This window comes from Oncorhynchus keta, chromosome 7 (assembly GCF_023373465.1).
Source record: "Oncorhynchus keta strain PuntledgeMale-10-30-2019 chromosome 7, Oket_V2, whole genome shotgun sequence".
Classification (NCBI taxonomy): domain Eukaryota; kingdom Metazoa; phylum Chordata; class Actinopteri; order Salmoniformes; family Salmonidae; genus Oncorhynchus; species Oncorhynchus keta.
In genome coordinates this window covers 10,319,871-10,331,362 of record NC_068427.1, presented here as the reverse complement: position 1 = coordinate 10,331,362, position 11,492 = coordinate 10,319,871, and the positions used below count along the sequence as shown (strand labels likewise).

Genomic DNA, 11,492 nt, shown 5'->3' with positions numbered 1-11,492 from the left:
CGCACAGTGCAGAGGAGCTTGGCAGTCGTTTCGGATGGTGGGGGAATAGGTTAGGCCAGTGTTGCTTGTGTTTCAATCCCGAAAAACTGGTAAGTCCAACGATGAGTAAGAGAAGATATAAATAGTTTTTAGGTAGCCTAGCACTCTCTTTGCCTGTGAACGAGTTGGGAATTATTGTAAATGCAGGAGGCACTGCACTTGTCTTGGCTTCTCACCATCGATTTACTGTGCGCACATAGGAATGGTCTCATTTTGTAATCAGATGTATACAATTATATAGGTATTTCTGTGGGATTGCTTTACAGTCAATAGACATTATCTAAAGTGTTATTGAAGGGTGGAATCCTAATTTGAGATTCGTGCATAACTACCACCACTGACAATATGATTTATGCGCACATGTGTCAAATTATGATTCGAAGAGTTTTAGAGCCTATCGTTTGTTTGAATTGACAAATATTTATTTGAAACTATAAGGACACTATAAGGACATCAAAACTGGAACTATAACTTGGAACACACCAGAACGGGACAATAATATTTCATTCAAACCTTTCGAAAATGATCTTGCATTCGAGGCTTGTTTTAAGTTGCCTGCGACCTGTTTAAAGACTCAGGCAGCTAAAGCAAGTCTGGGACGCCAGACACTACTCTTCTGAGAGCAGCAGCAGCGGAACGCGTGGAGAGAGAGGCGTGGTGGGGACGTGAAATATTATCGCCTACTCCATGAGTCATATAATAGCCTTGCTTAGCAGTCACATACATACTCTCTGGTCTCATATCGTTTGCTCCTGTTATCTTTGCCCTAGACAACTATGACTTGATAACACATTTTCGTGAAAATATTACATTTGCATCAATACATGTTGATTTACAATAAATAATATGTTGTGTTTATTATGTGCATTTAATTATTGTCCGGTGTTGTGATTAGAAATACGTATTATGAAGTTGGTAAAAGTAGCATAAAACGTCTACAAAATCTACAATTTGCTGTACATTTTGCATGTCCATGGCATATGACAGCTAATAAAGTGTTTGCCTTAAATACTGTCATTCCCTTTTTATTACACTTACTCACTGCATATTTTCACAGCTGATCTCATTAATGTTATCTGCCCACAGTGTATTTTTCTTCATATTCCTTAGGCTAGGACTAGGCCACGTTTATATGGATACAGTTATTGTATTTCAAGGAAAATCTTAATAAAGAAAATGCATTGTCATTATTCTAAAAATACTTATTATTATTTCTTATTAGTATACCGAGCCTCAGTATTATTAGGCCTATTCATGATAATGGGTATGGCTCTGAGTATGATTAGGATTCCTTATATTATTATTACTAGGCCTATTGTTGTTATTGTTATGCTATTATTAGGCTAATGAGCTTTTGTGGATCATGGATGGGGTCTTGGGAGGTAGCTTGGACGCTCGTCCTTGCATAATTGCTTTTGATTAAAAGAGAATTGTTCTCTTGTGGCTTTACATCGATAAACATAATTTAAGATATTGTTTTAGATTTAGCCTCATTTACACTCCGATTGTATATAGCCTTATGCCTATAAACATAAGGTCGGTGATACATTTTTCTTGTTTTCCCAGGTGCATTGAGGCGTGTTTTTAAGGTCAATATTATTTTCATACATGAAATAGGCCTCTGTGTTTGCAAAGAGGTAAAGAGGCGGAAAAGAGAGGGGATCTGAACTGGTTTTCCATGTCAAACACTTCAATTCTCCATAGAAACTCTGATCTTAACGCGGAAACTTTATTAAACCCTGATGGTGGATTGATAAGACCGAATTTCTCTCGGATCTTTTTATTGTGGAGACCGGGGAGAGATGACAGAGGCAAATTGCTCTTTTAATTAAAGCAATGCACCAGAGGAAATTGCTGTCTGAATATTGTCTCCGAGATGGGGTTTGTGACAGTTGCCTGGAAACTTCAATCTGTCCCACATTTATTCCAGATCACAGTTATGAGATAAAGTTTAATAAAAATCTTTGCCCGAATGAAATCCAACCCTTTCTTGAACAACAGCTACAATGAGACAGAACTGCGGAGGAAACCTTATGTTTAACATGTATCTCTCAGGTTCGTGCTTTTGTACGTGACATTGAAAATATTATTTATTTATAGGCTATTCAGATGAGGGAAATCGTCTTTATTCCTTCGGTAGTGATTCTGCTTCTAGCTAGCGATTGCTCTGCCTTTTCAATCTGTAACCTGTCTCCTCTTTTGTCGGAAATCGGATATCCTCTTTCCTGAACGCGTTTCCTGGCTTCAGCCGTAAAGCTTGGAGGAAAAAAACTACAAATATTAGAAAACCGAGCATTAGTTAGAGACTAGATTATAAAATGAAACCATAGCTTTTTAAGGCTTTTTATAATATTTTCAATCTGAAGATAGATATTTCAACGTGGAATAAAGATATATTTTGCAGAATTCTCTAATGTTTCATTGTATTTTAACATAATTTTGCAATGAAAACTTATTTTACATTAATATATGCTATATTTTCAAATAATATTGGTTTAATAACATATTTATTTGTGTTAATGACTGGTCTATTGCAGATCCAACAGAAAATCTGTTGAAAGAAAGCAAAGGTGCATCCTGGAGTCCCATAAACACAGGAGTGCAAAAAGGTAAGCAATTGTTTAAATTTTGTATTTATTATATGCATCCCAACCCAACATTGTAGTTATCCAGAGCATTTTTAAGAATTAATATAAGCGTTGACCTTTTAATAATTGTAATAATCTACCGTCCATAGAAACACTGCCATTGATTTGATTAGAGATAATTAATCACATGAAAGAATATGATAACACGCTTAAAAAGGGGTTCTACAAGAGTGGACAATAAATACGTAATTGGGTTGTTTGTGAACTAGGCACATTTTTTTTTGACAAATAATTTTCTTTCTTGCTTTTGTAATTGTAAGACATAGACATCGAGGAAATTGAACCAAATTATTGTCCAACTACTGCTAGGTTATCGACATGTTAATTTTATGCGTAATTGTACACTTATTTTGGAAATAAAGTTAAATACATTTGTCAAATAGCCTATCAAAGGATGAATGCTTATTTTCCTGTATTGTCACCGTCACACATGTGTACTATTATGTGTTATTTTGATTAGGCAGTGGACAGATTCAGCTATGGCAGTTTCTCCTCGAACTCCTGTCAGACAGCGCCAACATGTCCTGCATCGCCTGGGAAGGAACGAATGGAGAATTCAAGCTAATTGAACCAGATGAGGTGGCCCGGCGATGGGGCGAGCGCAAAAGCAAGCCCAACATGAACTACGACAAACTCAGCCGCGCATTGCGGTACTACTATGACAAAAACATAATGACAAAGGTCCATGGGAAGCGATATGCTTACAAATTCGACTTTCACGGGTTGGCTCAGGTTTGTCAACCCTCATCAACAGAGCAAGCTCTTTATAAATTCCAGAGTAATTTTGCCCCCATTCCCTTTTCGGGGATTTCAAAGCTAAACCTGGTTGGTCCAGGCGTCGGTTCGTCTGGATTCTCTTATTGGCCGGGGTCGCCACCGACTCTCTACCACAGTCACAACCTCCAACCCCCGGGACCGTTTGGTTCTGTCTCTGCCTCGCACATCAGCTGCGTCAACAACATCAACAACCTGAATAATATCAATAACCACTACAATTGACTCCTATTAACTCTACCAATAACGTTGTTAAAAAAGGCCTAATCATAATTCACAATGGTAGCTGAAGGCGCGCGCCTTTTTAAATTAGGTCTCTGAATTATGATTTTTCCTCTTGTGGACCAACATTTTTTTTTAAAGTCCTCAATAAATGGGTCTATGGGAAAATCATGAATCATTTATGGAAAGTTTAAAATTTAAACACGTGCTTTAAAAAAAAAAAAAGATATGAAGCCTATATCAAACAAAATCTAGATTAAGAACCATTGTCTTGCCTATTTTTCTCTCGTTGACAAGATATTACGAAAACGTTCTCGAACGTTGCTGATATAAATACTACAAATCGAACAGACGTAATTTCCTTATTCTACATGTCAGAGATGCATGTTTTCGCTACCCGGAGGTTGCAAAACGATGCGTCCTGCTGAACGCATTCTTGGTGTCTTGTAAGAGATTGTCTGGCTTCTAGCGCCTCCAGGTGGCTATTAATTCGGCATATAGATACTGATTTGATCTCAAATAAGCTTGCAGTGTACTTTTCAATGTAGAGATATTACTGCGACTCTAAAAATATTTTGGAGATACAGATATATCGTCACTTTAAATAGCCTTCATTATGTAGATGTAGCCTACACAGGCAGTTTACAATGCAGTGCAGGGACTACTAGATTACGACAACAAAAGGGGTTGCCTTTTCGTTTTCATACGTTTTCTTTATAGCCTATTTTTACATTTGACACACAGATTCGACATTTTTATGCACGAAAAAAAATACATATATTGTTCGATTAACACTTAAAGCCTCTTAGAAATGATCTTTGAAATTGTAGGCTAATTTTTCCGAAAAGCTATATCCACCAATTTTTCACATTTGTGTTTTTCATCGGAAATGATTGATTATGGGTACCTTAATTTATGTGTAAAATAGTACTGTTCTCAGATTTTCTTGTGTATGATTATTATACTTTTTTTTGCAAAATGTTATACATCCATTATTTAGCTGGAATGTAATGTTCATATCCTGTCAAATGGAAAATGTAGGCTAATTGTTTTAGATACAGATCTCATATTACTGTATGAAAAAAAGTTGATTTAAAAAATATGTATGTTGTGCCCTAAATGTATAATTTGTACATTTATTTATACACATTTTTGTTACTTGTTACATTTGACTCTGTAAAACCTAGCAGTACTACCTATTTCCCTGAGAGTGTGGCGCATATGTAGCATTTTGAAAAACACGTAATTATTTGTCTCTGAAATGAAACCATCAAGTGATAGATTTTAAACAAATACATATCTGTCATTGAACTACGCCATGGCATGATTAAATAAGGCGGGGGAAAAAAACACAAACCTCTTTCATAATTTGTTTAAACAATAAAAGCTAATTTACCAACATTTCTGAAAATGGGTAGGTCTATATAACGTTTTAGAATTAAACTCTTCACGTGTACCTATTCCATTACATCTTATTCGTTCTCATGTTGTTAGCCTACTGTAGCCTTTAAAATGAACATGTTATTGAATAAGTCGAGTGTCATTTGTACAGTGGTTGATTGTCATTTGTTAAGGTTTAGGCATGCATGCTATTAGGCCTATTGTAGCCTAGATTTGTGACATTTTGTGAATTTATCATGTTATTTTATATGCATTTTATTTTTGCAGAATTATCACAGAATGTATGAAAATGTGCACAAGACCATCATTATCCTCATTAGAATTTGCAGATGATTTTTCCAAGTGCGCAACACGTCTTTCGCTCTCAGCTTGGTTGAGGATCTTGTGGTCACGTATGACAGGGGCGCAGCGTCATACTGTTTCCATAACATTTATATAACATTTAAATGATCTACATTTAAAAACATGACCCACTGTTCCATGTGCTATTCTGGTTTGAGGGAGAAACGTTTTGTGTTACTTTAAATCTAGACAAAAATGAAGTTGTGCTATTTCAAAATATTTGTTCACCTTTATTGCTGTGGATCAGGTCATTGAACACATTTACAGTGCCTTCAGAAAGCATTCACACCCCTTGACTCTTTCCACATTTTGTTTTGTTACAAAGTAGGATTATGATGGATTCAATTGTCATTTTTTCATTGTCAAAAAACAACCCAAAATACTCTGTAATGTAAAAAATAAAAAAATAAAATGAAAACACTAATACTGTATGTCTTGATTAGATAAGTATTCAACCCCCTGAGTCAATACATTTTAGAATAATATTTGGTAGATGTGAGTCTTTCTGGGCGAGTCTCTAAGAGCTTTCCTCACCTGGATTGCATAAAATTTGCCCATTATTCTTTTCAAAATTCTTCAAGCTCTGTCAAATTGGCTGTTGACCATTGATAGACAACCATTTTCAGGTCTTGCTATAGATTTTTAAGCAGATTTGAGTCAAAACTGTAACTCGGCCAGTAAGGAAAATTCACTGTCTTCGAGGTAATCAACTCCTGTCTAGATTTGGCCTTGTGTTTTAGGTTATTGTCCTGCTGAAAGCTGAATTCATCTCCCAGTGTCTGATAGAAAGCATACTGAATCAGATTTTCCTCTAGGATTTTGCTTATGCTTGTGCTTATTTTTTTATCCCGAAAAACTCCCCAGTCCTTCACGATTACAAACATACCCATAACACGATACAGCCACTATTATGCTTGAAAATATGGAGAGTGGTACTCAGTAATGTGTTATATTGGATTTGCCCCAAACATATCACTTTGTATTCAGGACAAAAAATGAATTGCTTTGCCACATTATTTTGCATTATTCCCTTGGTGTCTTGTTGCAAACAGGATGCCTGTTTTGGAAGATTCTTTTTCTGTACAGGCTCCATTCTTTTCACTCTGTCATTTAGGTTATTATTGTGGATTAACTACAGTATATTGATGGTATGGGTCAACATGCCTTCCATGGCAGATTGCCTGTATCTGGTAAAGAATTACTTCACAAAGCTTGTATGTAACCTAAACCTACATCTAGACATGCAGTGCTGTCAGTGGTTTGAGATCCAGAGAAACAACTATTCACTCGTTGTCTGTGGAGCCCATTTGAAGTCATAGATGGAGAATGCCTCCCGCATGGTTGCATATTGTGAGGAGGCTGATAAGAACATGGCAGTGTATGTGTGTGTGACCTGCATATCAATAGAGCCATCTATTGATGTCAGGCAGGCAGCGCTCGAAACACCAGACCCATTTCAAATACCCGGTCTCCTCTCCCTCTGTCTGCACATTGACAGACCAACAGAGGCCAAGGCATGATCTCAGTTTTTCTCTATTCTTGTTCTCACACTATAGAACACATAAAGGAAATGTCCCTATAGCAATGACATTCACTTTCAAAAGATTAAAAAAGGAGCACAACAAGATATGTATACCGATCTAAACTGTTTAAAGCTATGCTAAAACCTACAATATTTTTTAATAGACAGTACCAGTCAAACGTTTGGATACACCAACTCATTCCAGGGGTTTTCTTTATTTAGATTCTTCAAAGCCACTATTTTCCTTGAGGACATCTTTGCACACTCTTCGCATTCTCTCAACCAGCTTCAAGAGGTAGGTAGTCACCTGGAAAGAAAATCAGTTGTGTTGTGACACGGTAGAGGTTGTATACAGAAGATGTTTTTTAATAAGGCTAAATCCATATTATGGCAATAACAGCTCAAATAAGTAAAGATACATTACAGTCTATCATTACTTTTAGACAGGTCAGTCAACCCGGAAAATTTCTATAACTTTGAAAGTTTCTTCAAGTGCAGTCGCAAAAACCATCAAGCGCTATGATGAAACTGTCTCTCATCAGGACCGCCACAGGAAGGGAAGACGCAGAGTTACCTCTGCTGCAGAGGATAAGACCTGATTCACATAGTCTCCTCTGAACAGTTGATTTTGACATGTGTCTGTTACTTGAACTCTGTAACTCATGTATTTGGGCTGCAATTTCTGAGGCTGGTAACTCTAATGAACTTATCCTCTGCAGCAGAGGTAACTCTGCGTCTTCCCTTCCTGTGGCGGTCCTGATGAGAGACAATGTGAATCAGGTCTTCGTGGTCGAATTGTTGCAAAGAAACCACTACTAAAGGACAACAATAATAAGAAGAGACTTGCTTGAGCCAAGAAACACAAGCAATGGAATTTAGACCTGTGGAAATCTGTCATTTGGACTGATGAATCCAAATTTGAGATTTTTTTGGTTCCAACCGCTGTGTCTTTGTGTGGTTCCCACCATGAAGCATGGATGTGTGATGGTGTGGGGGTACTTCACTGGTGACACTGTCAGTTATTTCTTTAGAATTCAAGGCACATGTAATCAGCATGGCTACCACAGTATTCTGCAGTGATATGCCATCCTACGAAGCAGCCACCTGGCCAGGCTCCGTAGACGTGCACATCACACACCACTCCCGAGTATATTACTAGCCAATGTCCAGTCTCTTAACAACAAGGTAGATGAAATTTGAGCAAGGGTTGCCTTCCAGAGAGACATCAGAGATTGTAACATCCTATGTTTCACGGAAACATGGCTCTTTTGGGATATGCTGTCGGAATCGTTCAGCCACCGGGCTTCTCCATGCATCGCGCCGACAGAGCTAAACTCCTCTCTGGGAAAAGGAAGGGCGGGGGTGTATGCTTTATAATTAACGACTCATGGTGTAATCATAACAACATACAGGAACCCATGATTGAGTTGGAGGCGTGCGTGGCCACGCAGTCGTGGGTGAACAGGGAGTACAGGAGAGGGCTCAGAACGCACCCTTGTGGGGCCCCAGTGTTGAGGATCAGCGGGGTGGAGATGTTGTTGCCTACCGTCACCACCTGGGGGCGGCCCGTCAGGATGTCCAGTACCTAGTTGCACAGGGCGGGGTCGAGACCCAGGGTCTCGAGCTTGATGACGAGCTTGGAGGGCACTATGGTGTTAAATGCCGAGCTGTAGTCGATGAACAGCATTCTCACATAGGTATTCCTCTTGTCCAGATGGGTTAGGGCAGTGTGCAGTGTGGTTGAGATTGCATCGTCTGTGGACCTATTTGGGCGGTAAGCAAATTGGAGTGGGTCTAGGGTGTCAGGTAGGGTGGAGGTGATATGGTCCTTGACTAGTTTCTCAAAGCACTTCATGATGACGGAAGTGAGTGCTACGGGGCGGTAGTCGTTTAGCTCAGTTACCTTAGCTTTCTTGGGAACAGGAACAATGGTGGCCCTCTTGAAGCATGTGGGAACAACAGACTGGGATAGGGATTGATTGAATATGTCCGTAAACACACCAGCCAGCTGGTCTGCGCATGCTCTGAGGGCGCGGCTGGGGATGCCGTCTGGGCCTGCAGCCTTGCGAGGGTTGCACGTTTAAATGTTTTCCTCACGTCGGCTGCAGTGAAGGAGAGTCCGCATTGTCCTCAAAGCGGGCAAAACAGTTATTTAGTCTGCCTGGGAGCAAGACATCCTGGTCCGTGACGGTGCTGGTTTTCTTTTTGTAATCCGTGATTGACTGTAGACCTAAGCCACATACCTCTTGTGTCTGAGCCTTTGAATTGAGATTCTACTTTGTCTCTATACTGACGCTTAGCTTGTTTGATTGCCTTGCGGAGGGAATAGTTACACCGTTTGTATTCGGTCATGTTACCAGTCACCTTGCCCTGATTAAAAGCAGTGGTTCACGCTTTCAGTTTCACGCGAATGCTGCCATCAATCCACTGTTTCTGGTTTGGGAATGTTTTAATCGTTGCTATGGGAATGACATATTCAACTAATGAACTCGCACACCGAATCAGCGTATTCGTCAATGTTGTTGTCTGACGCAATTCGGAACATATCCCAGTCCACGTGATGGAAGCAGTCTTGGAGTGTGGAATCAGATTGGTAGGACCAGCGTGTAGACCTTACTTACAGGCTCTGACCAATAGTGCAAAAAGGTGTTAGGTGAACAATAGGTAAGTAAAGAAATAAAACAACAGTAAAAAGACAGGCTATATACAGTAGCGAGGCTATAAAAGTAGCGAGGCTACATACAGACACCGGTTAGTCAGGCTGATTGAGGTAGTATGTCCATGTAGGTATGGTTAAAGTGACTATGCATATATGATGAACAGAGAGTAGCAGTAGTGTAAAAGAGGGCTTGGCGGGTGGTGGGTGGCGGGACACAATGCAGATAGCCCGGTTAGCAAATGTGCGGGAGCACTGGTTGGTCGGCCCAATTGAGGAAGTATGTACATGAATGTATAGTTAAAGTGACAATGCATATATGATAAACAGAGAGTAGCAGCAGCATAAAAAGAGGGGTGGGGGGGGCACACAATGCAAATAGTCCGGGTAGCCATTTTATACCCTGTTCTGGAGTCTTATGGCTTGGGGGTAAAAACTGTTGAGAAGCCTTTTTGTCCTAGACTTGGCACTCCGGTACCGCTTGCCATGCGGTAGTAGAGAGAACAGTCTATGACTGGGGTGGCTGGGGTCTTTGACAATTTTTAGGGCCTTCCTCTGACACCGCCTGGTGTAGAGGTCCTGGATGGCAGGCAGCTTAGCCCCAGTGATGTACTGGGCCGTACGCACTACCCTCTGTAGTGCCTTGCAGTCAGAGGCCGAGCAATTGCCATACCAGACAGTGATGCAACCAGTCAGGCAGGATGCTCTCGATGTTGCAGCTGTAGAACCTTTTGAGGATCTCAGAACCCATGCCAAATCTTTTTAGTTTCCTGAGGGGGAATAGGCTTTGTCGTGCCCTCTTCATGACTGTCTTGGTGTGTTTGGACTCTAGTTTGTTGTTGATGTGGACACACAGGAACCTGAAGCTCTCAACCTGCTCCACTACAGCCCCATCGATGAGAATGGGGGCGTGCTCGGTCCTCCTTTTCCTGTAGTCCACAATAATCTCCTTAGTCTTAGTTGTGGGTGTTGAGGGATAGGTTGTTATTCTGGCATCACCCGGCCAGGTCTCTGACTTTCTCCATATAGGCTGTCTCGTTGTTGTCGGTGGTCAGGCCTACCACTGCTGTGTCGTCTGCAAACTTAATGATGGTGTTGGAGTCATGCCTGGCCATGCAGTCGTGGCTGAACAGGGAGTACAGGAGGGGACTGAGCACGCACCCCTGGGGAGCTCCAGTGTTGAGGATCAGCGTGGAAGATGTGTTGCTACCTACCCTCACCACCTGGGGGCGGCCCTTCAGGAAGTCCAGGATCCAGTTGCAGACGGAGGTGTTTAGTCCCAGGATCCTTAGCTTAGAGATGAACTTTGAGGGCACTATGGTGTTGAACGCTGAGCTGTAGTCAATGAATAGCATTCTCACATAAGTGTTCCTTTTGTCCAGGTGGGAAAGGGCAGTGTGGATTGCAATAGTGATTGCATCATCTGTGGATCTGTTTGGGCGGTGATTGGTTGGGCGCCCATAATTGAGTTTTGATCATCCATAAGGTGCAGTACAAGAACAGGGACACAGATAAATGTGTAGGTTGTTGAAATTCAGGGTTCACTATTCTTAGTCAGTTGGTCATCCATTGTTTTATTTCTAGAAGTGTTAGCCGTCGTACATTTTCAGCAGAGGGAGTCACCTTTCTCTCTCAATGGTAAACATGACTCTGTGTCCTCAGCTACCATTCACAACTGCACGTTCTACCACCCACAGCGTGATCTTTTACCTCAACCCATTCACTGTTAACTGGGCTAAAGTGGATTAAGCTCAGTCAATATAGCTGCAGTTGAGTGGTGTCCTATACTGTAGCTAGTCGAGTTGACTGCAAGTACATGCAGGATCAGGTATAATCTTGTTGAACAGATTAGGAGTGGCAGTTATAGTAAGTGAAAAGAATAGCCCAT

General features: G+C 40.6%; 1 protein-coding gene across 1 annotated transcript; it reads left to right on the top strand.

Annotated features, from left to right (window-relative positions):
• The first annotated feature begins 1,638 nt into the window (after nucleotides 1-1,638).
• On the top strand, nucleotides 1,639-5,850 carry LOC118385964 (protein FEV). Its single transcript, XM_035773239.2, has 3 exons — nucleotides 1,639-2,094; nucleotides 2,577-2,648; nucleotides 3,148-5,850. Exons 1-3 carry the CDS (start codon nucleotides 2,046-2,048, stop codon nucleotides 3,684-3,686), a joined length of 660 nt encoding a protein of 219 aa, XP_035629132.1. The 5' UTR covers nucleotides 1,639-2,045; the 3' UTR covers nucleotides 3,687-5,850.
• Nucleotides 5,851-11,492: the final 5,642 nt, after the last annotated feature.

What these genes read in the sequence shown, in the direction of transcription:
- LOC118385964 (XM_035773239.2), top strand. Translation starts at nt 2,046, where the DNA reads ATGAGACAGAACTGCGGAGGAAACCTTATGTTTAACATGTATCTCTCA. An exon ending in GTTTAACATGTATCTCTCAG is followed by an intron (nt 2,095 to 2,576) that starts GTTCGTGCTTTT and finishes GGTCTATTGCAG; the next exon opens with ATCCAACAGAAAATCTGTTG. An exon ending in AAACACAGGAGTGCAAAAAG is followed by an intron (nt 2,649 to 3,147) that starts GTAAGCAATTGT and finishes TATTTTGATTAG; the next exon opens with GCAGTGGACAGATTCAGCTA.